The 19,638-nt window shown below is 42.0% G+C and overlaps 1 protein-coding gene across 1 annotated transcript in view; it reads right to left on the bottom strand.

The window, feature by feature from the left end:
* Window positions 1-1,306: 1,306 nt before the first annotated feature.
* The window catches only part of CD28 (CD28 molecule), a 44,711-nt gene continuing 26,379 nt past the window's right edge, over window positions 1,307-19,638 (bottom strand). Inside the window, exons 3-5 of the mRNA XM_069735375.1 lie at window positions 13,996-14,328; window positions 2,918-3,036; window positions 1,307-2,005 (exon numbers count right to left, since the gene is read on the bottom strand). Coding sequence (XP_069591476.1) covers window positions 1,883-2,005; window positions 2,918-3,036; window positions 13,996-14,328 — 575 coding nt within the window. The 3' untranslated portion in view covers window positions 1,307-1,882. The remainder of the gene's footprint in view (window positions 2,006-2,917; window positions 3,037-13,995; window positions 14,329-19,638) is intronic.

Here is a 19,638-nt window from a genome sequence, read left to right as displayed (position 1 = left end):
AAGATAATGATGAGACCATGTCCATAGGAATAGATAAATTGGAATTTTTGAGACAAATATTTTTTTTTTCCTTGCAACTATTTCAGTCCTATTAAATAATAATCTTGAATTAATGCATTGTAAACAAAGTAAAGCAAAAGTAAAAAAAAAAAAAATAGTATATAATTTATGTCACATTTACTCAACAACAAATGATAAATGATGGCTATAAGGCTTTGCTGACAATAAAACCCTGGCTTCTGATAATGGCAGAAGAATACGTAATATATACTGTATCGGTTGAACGCCCTTGGCTTTTAGTTGGGTTTGTGTCCGTAAGAGGTTTTCGGCTTATTGATACCAGCAATAGTGCTGCGCTATTCTTTACATCAGAACTAGAGACGGCCACTGTCACACTAGCATATTTTAACCCCTTAAGGGGAATTTGTCACCAGATTTTTGCCACCTACGGTAATTTGAAAGCATCATAATGTAGAGACAGAGACCCTGATCCCAGAGATGTATCACTTACCGAGCTGCTTGCTGCAGTTTTGATAGCATCAGTGATTTATTAGAAGGAAAGTATCACTAGAGGACTAGTAAACCTGCTGCCATGTAGTCTTCCATACTTATGAGCTCTATATCAGGGGTGTCAAACTGCATTCCTCGAGGGCTGCAAACAGGTCATGTTTTCAGGATTTCCTTGTACTGCACAGGTGATAATTTAATCACCAACTCAATATGTGTGTAGGTGATTAAATTATCACCTGTGCAGTACAAGGAAGTCCCGAAAACATGACCTGTTTGCAGCCCTCGAGGAATGCAGTTTGACACCCCTGCTCTATATAACTCCTCTCCCACCATAGAGTGGAACTAGTTTTCTGCCTATGCACAGCCTACAGAAAAAGCTACCAATCAGTGATGTGATCAGGGATACACAGAGCTCAGCATTCAGAGAATTAGTAGATCTGAAGCAGACAAAACTATTATTTTATTTAAAAAACAAAACAAACAAACATCCTAGTAAATGATACATCACTGGAATCAGGATCTTTACCATACATCATGCTGCTCTTAGATGTGGTACCAAAAACCTGGTGACAGATACCCTCTGCATTTTTTACTACCCTTTTGTAAACAGCCATTTTTTTTATTTTTCTGCAGACACAGATGTTTGAGGACTTATTTTTCTCCTGATGAGTTGGAGGCTTGAATAACGCCATTCATTTTATCATATAAAGTAAGGATAATTGGCAAAAAATTCCAACTGCGGTGAAATGGTGAAAAAAACTCAATTCCGCCATTGTTTTTTTTGAGTTTTATTTTTACTGGGTTTATTGTGCATTAATAATGACCCGATAACATGATTCTTTAGCTCTATATGATTACAGAGATATGAAGTATGAATAGTTTTTCCCTTATTTTATTGGCTGACAAATTCTGAACTGAACAAAAATAATTTTGGCTTGCGTTGTGGCACCACATATCAAGACTCATAACTTTTTTATTTTTCCATAAATTGAGCTGTGTGAAGGCTTGTTCTTTCCATGGTGAGCTTGTGTTTCTATAGCTCCAAATTACATTTTTTATCACGTTGCTGCAGAGACCTAAAAGCTGCAATTCGGTCATTTTATTTATTATTTCCTCTTTACCACGTTTACTGATCGGGTTAATTAATTTTATTTCGATTTATTTTGATAGATAGGGCTTTTATGGATGCTGCGATACCAAATATATCATTTTTAATGTTAATGCAAACAAGACAGGCTTTTTGAAACGAATATTGAAATTAATGAAAAAAAAAATGAGTATGATGATTCAGTTATATAGACTGCTGTTTTGCTGTTGTGACAGTCCTGGTAAAATACAGACAGATGGAATATCTGCCCAGCATATGCAATAGTCAGCGAGAACAAGGATGAATAGGATTGGCAGCATAAGGCATATAAGGCTTATTGGTTTTTGGCCGTCGCGGGACAACATTAATATATTCACTCTGTTGAATTCGCATTCTTCTTCTTTTTCTCTGCAAAAAAAAATAACAAAGTTGTTATTTTTTTAATTTACAAGTGAACACAATGTGCAGTTCTTCAAGAGAAGCTTAGCTACAAATGTCTCCAATTCTCCTAAAGGGAATCGGTCAGTAGATTCAGCCCTGCTAAGCCGTCTACATGGGCATGTAGGTCATAAGAAGCTGAATAAAATGATAACTTTATATTCGCAACTATAGCTGTTAAGATCTGAAGGCTGGGCAATGATCTACATAAGAATCTGCCTCCAGAGCTTATTTTCAATGAAAGGGGGCATTACCAGAGTGAGACATGTAATGACTGACAGTCTGCTCTCCTCATATACATGCCTCACACTGGTTACACTACTTTTCTTTTTAAAAAAATCTCTGAAGGCAGATTCACAGAGAGATCTATGTCCGACCCATAGATCATAACAGCTCATTTACATATTAAGGAAAATGTGATTATCTGTGGAACAAGACACTGGATCTCAGATATCAGGGTATCATTTTATTCAGATGCTTATTATGTTTGACTTCTTCCATATGTTGGTTAAGTCTGATGGAAGTGAGAGCAAAGCGGGCCATTAGCGGCTGCTAATTGGCTGTAGAGCTCCCATAACATAATGTCACGCAAGACCCGGTAGATCAGGCACCCTCATCACTGGAACTGCACCGACACCAGATGTGAGCATAGGCATTTTTCATTTTATACAGGGAAATTTAGTGATTGAAAAGTTGTTGTCAGAATACTGGACAACCCCTTTAAGAATTGTATAATGTGATATCAGTATCCTGTATAAATAGAAGGATTTGGCATCATTAGATGTCCCTATTGAAGTGGCAACACACCGCTACAATACCTTTTTTCTTTGCACATAATTCACACAGTGATCAAATAAATAAAATGATACTTAATTGCCTTACCAAAATATATATAAGTGATGTAGTGATTATAAGACTGTATGCGACAATACATCCCAGTATGAGCAAAACACTTAGGTGCGGTTTCTGAATTTCTATTCCATCCTCGTGCACTTTATGTCCTGAAAAAGTGAAAAGCAGAATAAACTGATGAGTGTTAGCCTGGAATCATACATGTAGGTTTAGGCCCAAACAGAAAAAAACGTATGATGTTGTGATTGACTTGTATCCATTCCTGGCTTGGCCCTAAAAACTGCATAAAAACTGGCACAAAAGCTGCATGGATAATTCCAATCTTACTATAAAAATGTAACAAGCGTAAAGATATAGGCCTCCCTTCATCAACGTTATTTCACCACAATTCTGCCATGAATCACTTTATAAAATCATACATTTTTGTACAGCACAGAATTGAGCAAATGCTTTGAGATTTTTGGTGTTTTCACAACAGTTTCGCCCACCTACATCAAAATGAGCAGAGGTGGGGCAGGACTATGGCACGACGGGGGCATGGCACAGAAACTTATAAAATTCAAGATAAGCTTGATATACCTTATGGAAGAATTCTTACTTCAGTCCTTTACTGGAGAAAGATGCTGCCTAAAATATCCGGAAAGTATGACTCCAACACAATCTCGTTATCAAAAACGCCATAAATATATCTTTGAAAAGTCAGGGCCAAAATGTATATTAACCCATTTCCGACATTTACGCCGATGTCGTACTCCCTCCCTTTGATGTGGGCTCAAACGGTGAGCCCACATCTTTCCGGGGATATGTCAGCTGTTTTGACCAGCTAATATGTGCCCGCAATAGCCGCGGGTGGAATTGTGATCCACCCACGGCTCTTAACCAGTAAAATGCCGCTATCAAACTCTGACAGCTGCATTTAAATCGCGCTTCCGGCAATCGCACTGGAAATATGCACACAGGTGGCCCCTTCACGTGATCGCAGGTCACCTGTGTGTTGGCATGACAACCTGAGGTCTCCTGGAGATCTCTATGGTTGTCAGTGCTGGCTTGCTGTGAGCGCCACCCAGTTGTCGGCGCTCATAGCAAGTGAGTAATTTTGCTATATAGAGGCAATCTGACCATCGCCTCTATGTAGCAGAGCCAATAGGGTTGTGTCAGCTTCTAGTCTCCCATGGAGACTATTGAAGCATGGCAAAAGAAAAAAAAATGTTTTACAAAATATAAAAAAAAAGATAAAACTTTAAATCACCCCCGTTTTGCCCCATTCAAAATAAAACAATAAAAATAAAATCAAACATACAAATATTTGGTATCGCAGCGTTCAAAATCGCCCGATCTATCAAAAAAAAGATTACCGTATATACTCGAGTATAAGCCAAGATTTTCAGCCCAAATTTTTGGGCTGAAAGTGCCCCTCTCAGCTTATACTCGAGTCATGATCGGCGGTGGGGTCGGCGGGTGAGGGGGAGAGAGGACTGTCGCATACTCACCTAGTCCCAGCGCTCCTGGCGCTCCCCCTGCCCGTCCCACGGTCTTCGGTGCCGCAGCTCTTCCCCTGTTCAGCGGTAACGTTGGACCGCTCATTAAAGTTATGAACATGGACTCCACTCTCATAGGGGTGGAGCCGCATATTCATTCCTCTAATGAGCGGTAACGGTGACCGCTGACAGAGGAAGAGGCTGAGGCACCCGGAGACCAGCTAGCTGTCTGGGATAAGGAGCCAGGGATGCCGGGAGCAGGTAAGTATGTCATAGTTACCTGTCCACGTTCCACCCACCGGGCGCCGCTCCGTCTTCCTGTCATCTGGCTCTGACTATTCAGGTCAGAGGGTGCGATGACGTACTAGTGTGCGCGCCGCACTCTGCCTGAACAGTCAGTGCGGAGAGACGCCGAGACGGGACGCTGAGGAGCTGCAAGCAAGAGAGGTGAGTATGTCATTTTTTTTATTGCAGCAGCAGCAGCGTTATATATTGCACAGATTTATATGGAGCATCTATGGGGCCATATTGAACGGTGCAGAGCATTCTATATGGGGCAGCTTTATATGGAGCATCTATGGGGCTACACTGAATGGTGCAGAGCATTCTATATGGGGCAGCTTTATGTGGAGCATCTATGGGGCTACACTGAACGGTGCAGAGCATTCTATATGGCACAGCTCTATGTGGAGCATCTATGGGGCCATACTGAATGGTGCAGAGCATTCTATATGGCACAGCTTTATATGGAGCATCTATGGGGCCATAATCAACGGTGCAGAGCATTATATATGACACAGCTTTCTATGGAGCATCTATGGGGCAATAATCAACGGTGCAGAGCATTATATATGGCACAGCTTTCTATGGAGCATCTATGGGGCCATACTGAATGGTGCAGAGCATTATATATGGCACAGCTTTCTATGGAGCATCTATGGGGCCATACTGAACGGTGCAGAGCATTATATATGGCACAGCTTTATGTTGAGCATCTATGGGGCCATACTGAATGGTGCAGAGCATTATATATGGCACAGCTTTATGTTGAGCATCCATGGGGCCATACTGAATGGTGCAGAGCATTATATATGGCACAGCTTTATATGGAGCATCTATGGGGCCATACTGAACGGTGCAGAGCATTATATATGGGGCAGCTTTATGTGGAGCATCTATGGGGCCATAATGAACGGTGCAGAGCATTATATGTGGCACAGCTTTATATGGAGCATCTGTGGGGCCATAATGAATGGTATGGAGAATCAATTTTTATTTTTGAAATTCACCGGTAGCTGCTGCATTTTCCACCCTAGGCTTATACTCGAGTCAATAAGTTTTCCCAGTTTTTTGTGGCAAAATTAGGGGGGTCGGCTTATACTCGGGTCGGCTTATACTCGAGTATATACGGTAATCTGATCGCCAAACGGCGTAGTGAGAAAAAAGTCAAAACACCAGAATTATGTTTTTGTTTTTTTTAACAAAGTTTGGAATTTTTTTTCACCACTTAGATAAAAAAGAACCTAGACATGTTTGGTCAGTTTTAGCATTTAGTGAACCTAGTAATTAAGCCAAACAAAAAACAACTGTGGGACTGCACTTTTTTGGCAATTTCACTGCACTTGGAATTTTTTTTTTTACCGTTTTCTAGTACATGACATGATAAAACCAATGGTGTAGTTCAAAATTACAACTCATCCCACAAAAAACAAGCCCTAACATGGCCTTATTAACGGAAAAATAAAAAAGTTATGGCTCTGGGAAGACGGGGAGCGAAAAAGGAAAATGCAAAACCGAAAAAAGCTTTGGGGGTTAAGGGGTTAAATGGATCTTCTCATATGGTTTTTTCTCACCATTGGATCAGTGGGAAGTGAGTGCCAGCTATTGTTGAAGGTATGATATTCAGAGCCTGGTTATCAGATTCAGATATACCATTACCTCGGAACTAGCCCTTGACATCTCAAGCTAAGATCTGTGCGGTGTATATACTATCTACTATATAATTGTCTAAGGGTCACTTTCGTCTGTCCTTCTGTCTGTCTGTCACAGATATTCATTGGTCACGGCCTCTGTCTGTCATGAAAATCCAAGTCGCTGATTGGTCGTGGCAAAACTCCCACGACCATTGCCACGACCAATCAGCGACGGGCGCAGTCCGGCGGCAACATGGCCGCTCCTTCCTCCCCGCAGTCAGTGCCCTCTCCGTACTCCCCTCCAGTCATCGCTCACGCACGGTTAATGGCAGCGCTAATGGACCGCGTTATGCCGCGGTGTAACACACTCCATTAATGCTGCTATTAACCCTGTGCGACCAACTTTTTTACTATTGATGCTGCTTATGCAGCATCAATAGTAAAAAGATCTAATGTTAAAAATAATAAAAAAAATTAAAAATCATCATATACTCACCTTCCGGCGCCTTTCCCGCTCCTCGCGACGCTCCAGTGACCGGTCCATGCATTGCGATCTCGCGAGATGATGATGTAGCGGTCTTGCGAGACCGCTATGTCATCATCTCGCGAGACCGCAATGCACTCTTGAGACCGGAGCGCGCGAAGAGCGCCAGTAAACGCTTCCTGGGTCTAGGGGCCAACGGAAGGTGAGTATATAACTATTTTTTATTTTAATTCTTTTTTTAACAGGGATATGATGCCCACATTGCTATATACTACGTGGTCTGTGCAATATACTACGCGGGCTGGGCAATATACTATGCGGGCTGGGCAATGTACTACGTGGGCTGTGCTATATCCTACGAGCGCTGGGCAATATACTACGCGGGCTGGGCAATATACTACATGGGCTGTGCAATATACTACGCGGGCTGGGCAATATACTATGCAGGCTGGGCAATATACTATGCAGGCTGGGCAATATACTACGCGCACTGGGCAATATACTACGTGGGCTATGCAATATACTACGCGGGCTGTGCAATATACTACACGGGCTGTGCAATATACTACGTGGGCTGTGCAATATACTACGTCACTGGGCAATATACTACGTGACTGGGCAATATATTGCATGACTGGGCAATATACTACGTGGCTGGGCAATATACTATGTGGCTGGGCAATATACTACATGACTGGGCAATATACTATGTGGCTGGGCAATATACTACGTGGCTGGGCAATATACTACGTGACTGGGCAATATACTATGTGGCTGGGCAATATACTACGTGACTGGGCAATATACTGCATGACTGGGCAATATACTACGTGGCTGGGCAATATACTATGTGGCTGGGCAATATACTACGTGACTGGGCAATATACTATGTGGCTGGGCAATATAGTACGTGACTGGGCAATATAATACGTGGTTGGGCAATATACTACGTGGGCTGTGCAATATACTACGTGGACATGCATATTCTAGAATACCCGATGCGTTAGAATCAGGCCACCATCTAGTATGGACATACACAGCTGACTCCACTATACAAAGGAATGCTCGTTGAGGGCTCCTGATTTCTCTTCTAGACAGCTGCTGCCAGACTCCGTGGGCAGTGACTTATCTTGCAACGAATAAAATGATTGTCAGTCCGAATTTGTACATGTTGAATCTTTATCCTCCCTGCCATCATCTGTCAGCGGATAGATTAGAGGCCCCCATTTCTGTCCAAGCTACTTTGTCAACAGGTGTATGATCTTTCTCTAAAGAATTCTGAATGTGTTTTACATGTATTTCGCTATCTGTGCTCTACTAGATCTTTGTTACCTATAGGAACCAATCACAGTACAGCTTTCATTTCACCAGTGATGTTTAACCCCTTAGTGACAGAGCCAATTTGGTACTTAATGACCGAGCCAATTTTTGCAATTCTGACCACTGTCACTTTATGAGGTTATAACTCTGGAACGCTTCAACGGATCCCGCTGATTCTGAGAATGTTTTTTCGTGACATATTGTACTTCATGTTAGTGGTAACATTTCTTCGATATTACTTGCGATTATTTATGAAAAAAACGGAAATATGGCGAAAATTTTTAAAATTTTGCAATTTTCAAACTTTGTATTTTTATGCCCTTAAATCAGAGAGATATGTCACAAAAAATAGTTAATAAATAACATTTCCCACATGTCTACTTTACATCAGCACAATTTTGGAAACAAAATTTTTTTTTGTTAGGGAGTTATAAGGGTTAAAAGTTGACCAGCAATTTCTCATTTTTACAACACCATTTTTTTTTAGGGACCACATCACATTTGAAGTCATTTTGAGGGGTCTATATGATAGAAAATACCCAAGTGTGACACCATTCTAAAAACTAGACCCCTCAAGGTTCTCAAAACCACATTCAAGAAGTTTATTAACCCTTTACGTGCTTCACAGGAACTGAAACAATGTGGAAGGAAAAAATGAACATTTAACTTTTTTTTGCAAACATCTTAATTCAGAACCATTTTTTTTATTTTCACAAGTGTAAAAACAGAAATTTAACCATAAATTTTGTTATGCAATTTCTCCTGAATACGCCAATACCCCATATGTGGGGGTAAACCACTTTTTGGGCGCACCGCAGAACTTAGAAGTGAAGGAGCGCCGTTTGACTTTTTCAATGCAGAATTGGCTGGAATTGAGATCGGACGCCATGTCACGTTTAGAGAGCCCCTGATGTGCCTAAACAGTGGAAACTCCCCACAAGTGACACCATTTTGGAAACTAGACCCCTTAAGGAACTTATCTAGATGTGTGGTGAGCACTTTGAACCCCCAAGTGCTTCACAGAAGTTTATAACGTAGAGCCGTGAAAATAAAAAATCGCTTTTGTTTACACAAAAATGATCTTTCTGCCCACAAATTTTTATTTTCACAAGGGTAACAGGAGAAATTAGACCACTAAAGTTGTTGTGCAATTTCTCCTGAGTACGTCGATACCCAATATGTGGGGGTAAACCACTGTTTGGGCGCACCGCAGAGCTTGGAAGAGAAAGAGTGCCGTTTTACTTTTTCAATGTAGAATTCGCTGGAATTGAGATCGGACGCCATGTCGCGTTTGGAGAGACTCTGATGTGCCTAAACAGTAGAAATCCCCCACAAGTGACCCCATTTTGGAAACTAGACCCCCCATGGAACTTATCTAGATGTGTGGTGAGAACCTTGAATGCCCAAGTGCTTCACAGAAGTTTATAATGCAGAGTCGTGAAAATAAAAAATATTTTTTTTTTCCACAAAAAAGATATTGTAGCCCCCAAGTTTTTATTTTCACAAGGGTAACAGGAGAAATTGGACTGCAATAGTTGTTGTCCAATTGATCCCGAGTACGCTGATGCGCCATTTGTGGGGGTAAACCACTGTTTGGGCGCACCGCAGAGCTCGGAAGGGAAGGAGCGCCTTTTTGGAATGCAGACTTTGATAGAATGGTCTGTGGGCATTATGTTGCGATTGCAGAGCCCCTGATGTACCTAAACTGTAGTAACCCCCCACAAGTGACCCTATTTTGGAAACTAGACCCCCCAAGGAACTTATCTAGATGTGTGGTGAGAACTTTGAATGCCCAAGTGCTTCACAGAAGTTTAGAATGCAGAGTCGTGAAAATAAAAAATATTTTTTTTTCCACAAAAAAGATATTGTAGCCCCCAAGTTTTTATTTTCACAAGGGTAACAGGAGAAATTGGACTGCAATAGTTGTTGTCCAATTTATCCCGAGTACGCTGATGCGCCATATGTGGGGGTAAACCACTGTTTGGGCGCACGGCAGAGCTCGGAAGGGAAGGAGCGCCTTTTTGGAATGCAGACTTTGATAGAATGGTCTGTGGGCATTATGTTGCGATTGCAGAGCCCCTGATGTACCTAAACTGTAGTAACCCCCCACAAGTGACCCTATTTTGGAAACTAGACCCCCCAAGGAACTTATCTAGATGTGTGGTGAGAACTTTGAATGCCCAAGTGCTTCACAGAAGTTTAGAATGCAGAGTCGTGAAAATAAAAAATATTTTTTTTTCCACAAAAAAGATATTGTAGCCCCCAAGTTTTTATTTTCACAAGGGTAACAGGAGAAATTGGACTGCAATAGTTGTTGTCCAATTTATCCCGAGTACGCTGATGCGCCATATGTGGGGGTAAACCACTGTTTGGGCGCACGGCAGAGCTCGGAAGGGAAGGAGCGCCTTTTTGGAATGCAGACTTTGATAGAATGGTCTGTGGGCATTATCTTGCGATTGCAGAGCCCCTAATGTACCTAAACAGTAGTAACCCCCCACAAGTGACCCCATTTTGGAAACTAGACCCCCCCAAGGAACTTATCTAGATGTGTGGTGAGAACTTTGAATGCCCAAGTGCTTCACAGAAGTTTAGAAAGCAGAGTCGTGACAATAAAAAATATTTTTTTTCCACAAAAAAGATTTTGTAGCCCCCAAGTTTTTATTTTCACAAGGGTAACAAGAGAAATTGGACCCCAGAAGTTGTTGTCCAATTTATCCCGAGTACGCTGATGCCCCATATGTGGGGGTAACCCACTGGGCGCACGGCAGAGCTCAGAAGGAAGGGAGCACCATTTGACTTTTTGAGCGCAAAATTGGCTGTCGTGTTTGGAGACCCCCTGATGTACCTAAACAGTGGAAACTCCCCAATTCTAGCTCCAACCCTAACCCCAACACACCCCTAACCCTAATCCCAACCTGATCCATAATCCTAATCACTAACCCTAACCATAATCACAACCCTTACCCCAAAACAACCCTAATGTCAACCCTAACCATAACCCTAATCAAAACCCTAAATCCAACACACCCCTAATCCTAATCTCAACCCTAACCTCAAACCTAACCCTAATCCCAATACACCCCTAATCACAACCCTAACCTTAACCCTAATCCCAAACCTAACCCTAATCCCAAGCGTAACCCTAATGCCAACCCTAACCCTAATACCAACCCTAATCCAAACCCTAACCCTAATCCCAGCTCTAACCCTAACTTTAGCCCCAACCCTAGCCCTAACTTTAGCCCCAACCCTAACCCTAGCCCTAAGGCTACTTTCACACTTGCGTCGTTTGGCATTCCGTCGCAATCCGTCGTTTTGGACAAGAAACGGATCCTGCAAATGTGCCCGCAGGATGCGTTTTTTGCCCATACACTTGTATTGCCGACGGATCGTGACGGATGGCCACACGTCGCGTCCGTCGTGCACTGGATCAGTTGTGTTTTGGCGGACCGTCGGCACAAAAAAACGTTCAATGAAACGTTTTTTGTACGTCGCATCTGCCATTTCTGACCACGCATGCGTGGCCGTAACTCCGCCCCCTCCTCCCCAGGACATAGATTGGGCAGTGGATGCGTTGAAAAACTACAGCTGCTGCCCACGTTGTGCACAATTTTCACAACGTGCGTCGGTATGTCGGGCCGACGCATTGCGACGGCCCCGTACCGACGTAAGTGTGAAAGAAGCCTAACCCTAAATTTAGCCCCAACCCTAACCCTAAATTTAGCCCCAACCCTAACCCTAAATTTAGCCCCAACCCTAGCCCTAACCCTAACCCTAGCCCTAGCCCTAACCCTAACCTAACCCTACCCCTAACCCTAACCCTACCCCTAACCCTACCCCTAACCCTAACCCTACCCCTAACCCTAACCTAACCCTACCCCTAACCCTACCCCTACCCCTAACCCTACCCCTAACCCTACCCCTAACCCTACCCCTAACCATAACCCTACCCCTAACCCTACCCCTAACCCTAACCCTAATTTTAGCCCCAACTGCTGTTCTCCTGCCGGCCGGCAGATGGAGACAGATGGCGGGCGCACTGGGCATGCGTCCGCCATGTTCTTCTGCCGGCGGCCAGGAGGAGCAGCAAGAGGATCCAGGGACACAGGTGAGTATTGTAGGGTCCCCGAATCCCCCCTATTTCTCTGTCCTCTGATGTGCGATCACATCAGAGGACAGAGAATTACACTACTTTTTTTTTTTTTTTTTGTGGTCGCCGGTAAACAGTTAATTACCGGCGATCGCAAAACAGGGGTCGGTAAAACCGACCCCGATCATGCTCTTTGGGGTCTCAGCTACCCCCGGCAGCCGAGACCCCAAAGATTCTCCCGGTGCCGGCCGGCGGGCGCACTGCGCATGCGCCCGCCATTTTGAAGATGGCGGCGCCCACCGGGAGACACGAGGAGCATCGGGGGAGCTAGGTGAGTATTGGGGGGCCACCTGGGACCCCTTTTCTCTGTCCTCCGATGTGCGATCACATCGGAGGACAGAGAAATTAAAAATAGCCGAGACCCCGGAGAAAATCGGCCTCTGGGGGGCGCTATTGACTTTTTCCACAGCGCCGTTAATTAACGGCGCTGTGGTTTAAGTACCCTTAGCGGCCGCCGTTAAAAGGCGTATCGGCGGTCGCTAAGGGGTTAATAAAGGAAAGTAAATAAAATAACCGAAAGTTTATCACTGATTGGTTGCTGTGGGAAAAAAAACAGCTTCTTTTTCAGCCAACATAGATAAAGGCCAAGTTGCATTTATATTTTAATTCATAGGTAAACAGTGAGACTGCTAGAATATCATGTATCTTCTGAGCATGTGCAACCTCTCATAAAAAGAACTACAGGATGTATCAATGAACAACCAATTAAGCAAAAGCCTCTGACTTGCAGATTTTCCTGAAGCCATATCTGTAGCAGTGAGCACTTTCGGGAAAATTATTGCGTTTGACATCTGACCGCAATCAGATGTCCTCCGAGCGTGGTCCGATTTTTTCACAGACCCATTGACTTGCATTGTCAATTTTGAACAGACTCTCTGATCCAAATTGGACATGTCTCCATGATATTCCAAATGTGATTGGTCCCATGGACTATCACAGGTATGAATGCAATCTGTAAAACATGGATATCACTCGTACATTAAAATCAGATGTGCGAATGAGCCGCTAGGCTTTGCTTAGACATCTGTGTTGTGTTACAAAAGCAAAAAAATTATACAAAAAGGCCTACAAAAAAAATATTGACTGATGTGAAAAGCCCTATAGACTTTAATGGTTACATGTTCTACCTGTGAAAATCAAGCACAGAACATGAACGTGAAAACTGCTAAGTCCTCTTATAAAAAAGATAGCCAAACACAGCTGTAAAAGTACAAAGTGGCGCTGTTGTTTATGATGATGGATTTTTGTTGCTTTTTTTCCCCTCATTTTCTGTTGTCTGCACTTCAGTAGGAAAATGTTAAAATGCACTACAAACTGTATTTTTGGTGGATTTTTTTCACTCTTTTCGCTGCCTACCATTTTCTACAAACACAACCGTCTGCCATTTTTCATACATTTTCCCATTGTCTTCATTACAGGTAAATAAAACTTGTGAGATAGAAATTATTAATGTAAAAGGAAAAAAAATGCATGAAAAAAGTGTTATTTGCAAGCTATAGAAAAGCATCCAAAAGTGGCAATACAAGAGATGGGTTTGGGCAGAATGGGGGAACCTTCGGTTCAACAGCTATACTAGACAGCAAATATTTTCTGCTACAGAGCAATCGAAAATTTCAGATAATGCTGCATGGACTGCCAAAGATACATCTAATTTATTATTGAGCACTCGCCTCTTAATACATTTAGTACATGTTACTCAATTGTATGTCAGTTTTTAGACTGGGGTTTAAAATGGCTTTATTGGTACCCTCGTCTGGCCTTACCTTTCACATGAATGATAGTGCCTTCGTCATTTTCGCAGATGTAAGGAGGGGGATACATAACCTCCTTGTAAAAGAAGTAAATGTCCGTATCAGCCTCAGTAACATTTTGTAGTTGAATGGTAACATAATTTGCTGATGGAATTATCCTGCATTTATTGCAATGGGAGGGTAGCTGAGAGTCATTGAAAGATCCTTCACAAAATCTGATTGTTTTGTTAATTCCTCTGAACAATGACACCCGGACATTTTTATTTGTGTCATTTACATTAAGGTAAAAGATTAAACTGTTGTTGTGAGCAGAGATAGTGCATCTGTTTTTTATCGATGATGACTCTGAAAAAGAAGATGATAATGTTAGCAATCATTTTATCATTTAGCATTCAGCAGGTAGCTTGATTGATCTGGTGAGGCACATTTCCTGGTTTCTGAATGCGGTGAAACAGGCTCAACAATGAGCTGTTTGGCTTTAACCAGGTTAATTTATGCTACGGTCCTGTATTTAATAAAATAATCCTTGGTCCTTCTGCAGGAAAGCCTGCAATTCTAGATTTTTTTTTGTCAACGAGCAATTTGTGCGTTTCATTTTTTTATTGTAATTTGTCCAGTATCTGTAATGAAATGTTCTATAACCTTGTTAGGGAAATCAAACATTCCAGGATCAGATACCAAGAGAGCAAGTAGCAAACTAAAGGGTAAAGACAAAGGTGAAGTCAAGTTATGGTTCAAGGTCAGAAGACCAATAAGACAGCAGATCAAAACAAAGAGGCTAGGCAAATTGATGGTCAGAACGACGTCCAAGGTCAGGCAGCAATAGATCAACAAACAGAGTACAGAAATACATGGTACACCACTGAGCAGATGCTACATCTGACAAAGAAACACAGATCTGACATCTCAGCTAAGTAGCTGGGGAATCACCTGGAACAGGTAACACCTGAAAAAAGCTCAGCACCTTCCCAGACTCAGATTGGGTGGCTGAGCTGTCCATCAAAACACCAACAGCTCAGCAAGCCCCTGCACCAGATTTGATGACTGAGCTGGCAGTCACCACATCCAAGACACATTGAGCGAAAAAATCATGACAGTTATAACTTTATGTTTAAACTAGTTTACTATTCATCATTGTTCTTTAAAAAATCTACATACAATCTGCTAGTCCTAATAATAGAGAGTATTTTTACATAAACTCTACTAATACAATGATAGAGAATGTTTTTACATAAAATCTGGTTCTAATATAATCATAAAGAGTGGGGTTTTCTTTTCTTGCAACATTCTATTGTGGTTTATCTAAGCGGCCACAGTTTCACTACATCACGTGGAAGACCCCTCTGTTTATGAGAACATTTTACTTTCTCTTTTTTGAGAGTCCTCCCCAACAAAACCCTCAGCTGTAGACCAGATTACTTCTTTTGCACAGAGCAGAGGTTAGGTAACGATATCAGCCCAACACACAGGAAGCTATGTGGAGTAAACAAAACCACAATACAAAGGTTTTAAAAAATTGTTTTGGCATACGATTCTACAGAGAAGTCATAAAGATGAAGCTTCTTAACTTGTAATATGTATACGTCTGTTTTTCTTCAATGAGGATGATGCAGTTGGCTACTCATGTCCAGAAAGTTTACCAGTGAAAGAGCTGCTGATACTTTGGCCCATTTAGGTGAAGCTTAGAGTGGGCCCCCTTCCTCAGTGATGTCTACTTGGCCTTCTTTCAGATTTTCTGACAGACATGACCTATAATACTCTCCTGAGCTCACGACAATGGCCTAGTTTCTAGTACTAACAGAATTCTGAATTTACTTTTTTATTAAAACAGCAGCTAAAGTACAAGATCAGTGAAAAGTGGTGAGACAAATAAGCAAAATATCTACAATTTTATACGTTATACAATTCTTCAGAATGCTCATGCATGCAGTTATAGAAGTAAAGACTTAAGTTGTTTTCATACAGCCATAGTAAGGGTGCATTTTAGTAATACCCAGACCTCCCATAATTCCATTGGACCATAAGTTCCTTCAAGAAGGCCACGCACATTAGACTAACAATGTCTCAACCTGCAAATTATGAAACGGTGGACAATGTATTGTGTATAAAATGTTCAGCTCACATTTGTTCAGCTAATGTCATGGGGATAAAATATAAGTATGTTGAAAATCAGTTTCTAAGAAAGAACGTGCTATTAGCAGTATTTTGCAGTGCCATACTTCCTTCTGCCCAGCCATCAGAACACTTCAGTTTGGATAGCCACATGTGTACAGTCGTGGCCAAAAATGTTGGCACCGTTAAAATTTCTCCAGAAAATGAAGTATCTCTCCCAGAAAATTACTGCAATTACACATTTTGTTTTTTACATGTTTATTTCCTTTGTGTGTATTGGAACAACAAATTGTGTGTGTGATGGAAATATATATATCATGTAGATCTCACTTGCATGTATACTTCTTAATAATCATACATACTTATATAAACGCAAATATATCTATATACTCAGCTAGTTTATAATTAATTGCTCAACTTGACCACATGAGCTAGGCCAGATGGTTCTTCGGTACTTTCCAGACACCCAAAAACCGGAACTTAGGCCAGATGTCTTGAACTAATGTCTAAGAATCCTGCTGAATAGCAAGATAAATGTGAAAGCTACATTTTAGTTGCTTAATCAGCATTCATATGTGCATTAATCACAATATTCCATATATTTTGATAACCAATAACAGAGGAGCTAGACAATATGGTAATTAACTAACCACCCCTAACCACCTCCTTACTATATGCAATTATAAATCCATGTATGTACACTAAATCATCAGTATTGGTGGAATGTTATTGTCACAATGGTGTGCAGTCTCATTCCTTGAGCGCTCAAAATACTCAGTCTAATTGCGAACGGCCGCAGCACACACAAGGATAGATTTATCCAAACCAAATTTCCATAACGTGTAAACAACTTTGTTCCAAACATGTGATGATCATTCAGACTCTCCTATGGCAAGTAATAGGAGTGGGCAATATGAAATCACAGCTGAAACAAGGTTAAAAGGGGAGAAGTTGATTCAATTCTTGCATTGTGTGTCTGTGTGTGCCACACTAAGCATGGAGAACAGAAAGAGGAGCAGAAAAGTGTCTGAGGACTTGAGAACCAAAATTGTTGAAAAATATCAACAATCTCAAGATTACAAGTCCATCTCCGGAGATCTTGATGTTCCTTTGTCCATGGAGCGCAACATAATCAAGAAATTTACAACCCATGGCACTGTAGCTACTTAAAATACTAAGTTGAGGGTGCCAACAATTTCCTGCCCATTTTTGAGGTTCTGTGCGACCTTATTTACAATTTGCCCTTTTTTCACTGGTTTTTTATGTTGTTCCAAAACACTCAAAAGAAAGAAACATGTATATAGAAAAATTTGCAATTGCAATAATTTTCAGGGAGAAATATTTAATTTTCGGAATCAATTTCAAGGGTGCCAAAACTTACGGCCATGACTGTATGGGGAATTCATTAGCAATAGGTAATAGTCAACAGCTATTGAATGTGCATGATCATCTTTAGTTGAAGGTCCTGGAAATCAGAGGTTAAAAGTTTGATAATGGCAGAAGTAGGTGCTTCAAATATACTGTATATTAAAATATATCAACTGCAGCTGATATCAACTGCAGATTACATTATCTGAAAATCAGGTGATTTAGTATCAACATTTTTATCCCACTTAATTTAATCCGCGTTGACTACTCACGCTTAAATGCAGCAGAAAATATAGCTTTAGGCACAATATCGTGGCTCATTTTCTTCCTCAAACTGCTGATCAACAAAAAAAAAACTCATTTAATGTGTTAAACCTTAGATTTCTCAAAATAGTCCCTTTTTACTCTTGACAGCTTTGCACATTTTTGGTATTTTCTCAATAAGCTTCGTCAGATAGTCACTAAGATTAGCTTTCCAACAGTCTCGAAGAAGTTTCTAGTCTTGCTGAACACTTATTGGCTGCATCGCCTTTAGGCCGGCGTCACACTCAGCGTATAAAAATACGGTCCGTAATTTACAGCCGTAATACGCAGAAAAGTCCCCAAAATAGTGGTCCGTATCTCCTCTGTAGGCAGGGTGTGTCAGCGTATTTTGCGCATGGCATCCTCTGTATGTAATCCGTATGGCATCCGTACTGTGAGATTTTCTCACAGGCTTGCAAAACCGACATACGGATATACAAGGGATCCATGTGCTCAAAAAATAATAAAAACATATGTACTGTCTATATATATATACTAGATTGTGGCCCGATTCTAATGCATCGGGTATTCTAGAATATGCATGTCCCCGTAGTATATGGACAATGATGATTCCAGAATTCGCGGCAGACTGTGCCTGTCGCTGATTGGTCGAGGCAGCCTTTATGACATCATCGTCGCCATGGCAACCATTATGACATCTACGTTGATACTGTGCCCGTCGCTGAATCAGAAACGTGAGATGTCTACGTCCTTTATGACATCATCGCCGCTGTGCCCGTTGCTGATTGGTCGAGGCAACCTTTATGACATCATTGTCGCCATGGCAACCATTATGACATCATCGTCGCTGTGCCCGTTGCTGATTGGTCGAGGCAACCTTTATGACATCATCGTCGCCATGGCAACCATTATGACATCTACGTCGATACTGTGCCCGTCGCTGAATCAGAAACGTGAGATGTCTACGTCCTTTATGACATCATCGCTGCTGTGCCCGTTGCTGATTGGTCGAGGCAACCTTTATGACATCATTGTCGCCATGGCAACCATTATGACATCATCGTCGCTGTGCCCGTTGCTGATTGGTCGAGGCAACCTTTATGACATCATTGTCGCCATGGCAACCATTATGACATCATCGTCGCTGTGCCCGTTGCTGATTGGTCGAGGCAACCTTTATGACATCATTGTCGCCATGGCAACCATTATGACATCATCGTCGCTGTGCCCGTTTCTGATTGGTCGAGGCAACCTTTATGACATCATTGTCGCCATGGCAACCATTATGACATCATCGTCGCTGTGCCCGTTGCTGATTGGTCGAGGCAACCTTTATGACATCATTGTCGCCATGGCAACCATTATGACATCATCGTCGCTGTGCCCGTTTCTGATTGGTCGAGGCAACCTTTATGACATCATTGTCGCCATGGCAACCATTATGACATCATCGTCGCTGTGCCCGTTGCTGATTGGTCGAGGCAACCTTTATGACATCATTGTCGCCATGACAACCATTATGACATCATCGTCGCTGTGCCCATTTCTGATTGGTCGAGGCAACCTTTATGACATCATTGTCGCCATGGCAACCATTATGACATCATCGTCGCTGTGCCCGTTGCTGATTGGTCGAGGCAACCTTTATGACATCATTGTCGCCATGGCAACCATTATGACATCATCGTCGCTGTGCCCGTTTCTGATTGGTCGAGGCAACCTTTATGACATCATTGTCGCCATGGCAACCATTATGACATCATCGTCGCTGTGCCCATTGCCTGGCGGCCTCGACCAATCAGAGACGCAGGAAGTCTACATCCTTTATGACATCATCGTCGCTGTGCTCGTCGCTGATTGGCCAATCAGAGGCGCGGGATTTCTACGTTGATACTGTGCCCGTCTCTGATT

The sequence above is a fragment of the Ranitomeya imitator genome, chromosome 7 (assembly GCF_032444005.1).
Source record: "Ranitomeya imitator isolate aRanImi1 chromosome 7, aRanImi1.pri, whole genome shotgun sequence".
Lineage (NCBI taxonomy): Eukaryota > Metazoa > Chordata > Amphibia > Anura > Dendrobatidae > Ranitomeya > Ranitomeya imitator.
This window is presented reverse-complemented; position numbering and strand designations above follow the sequence as displayed.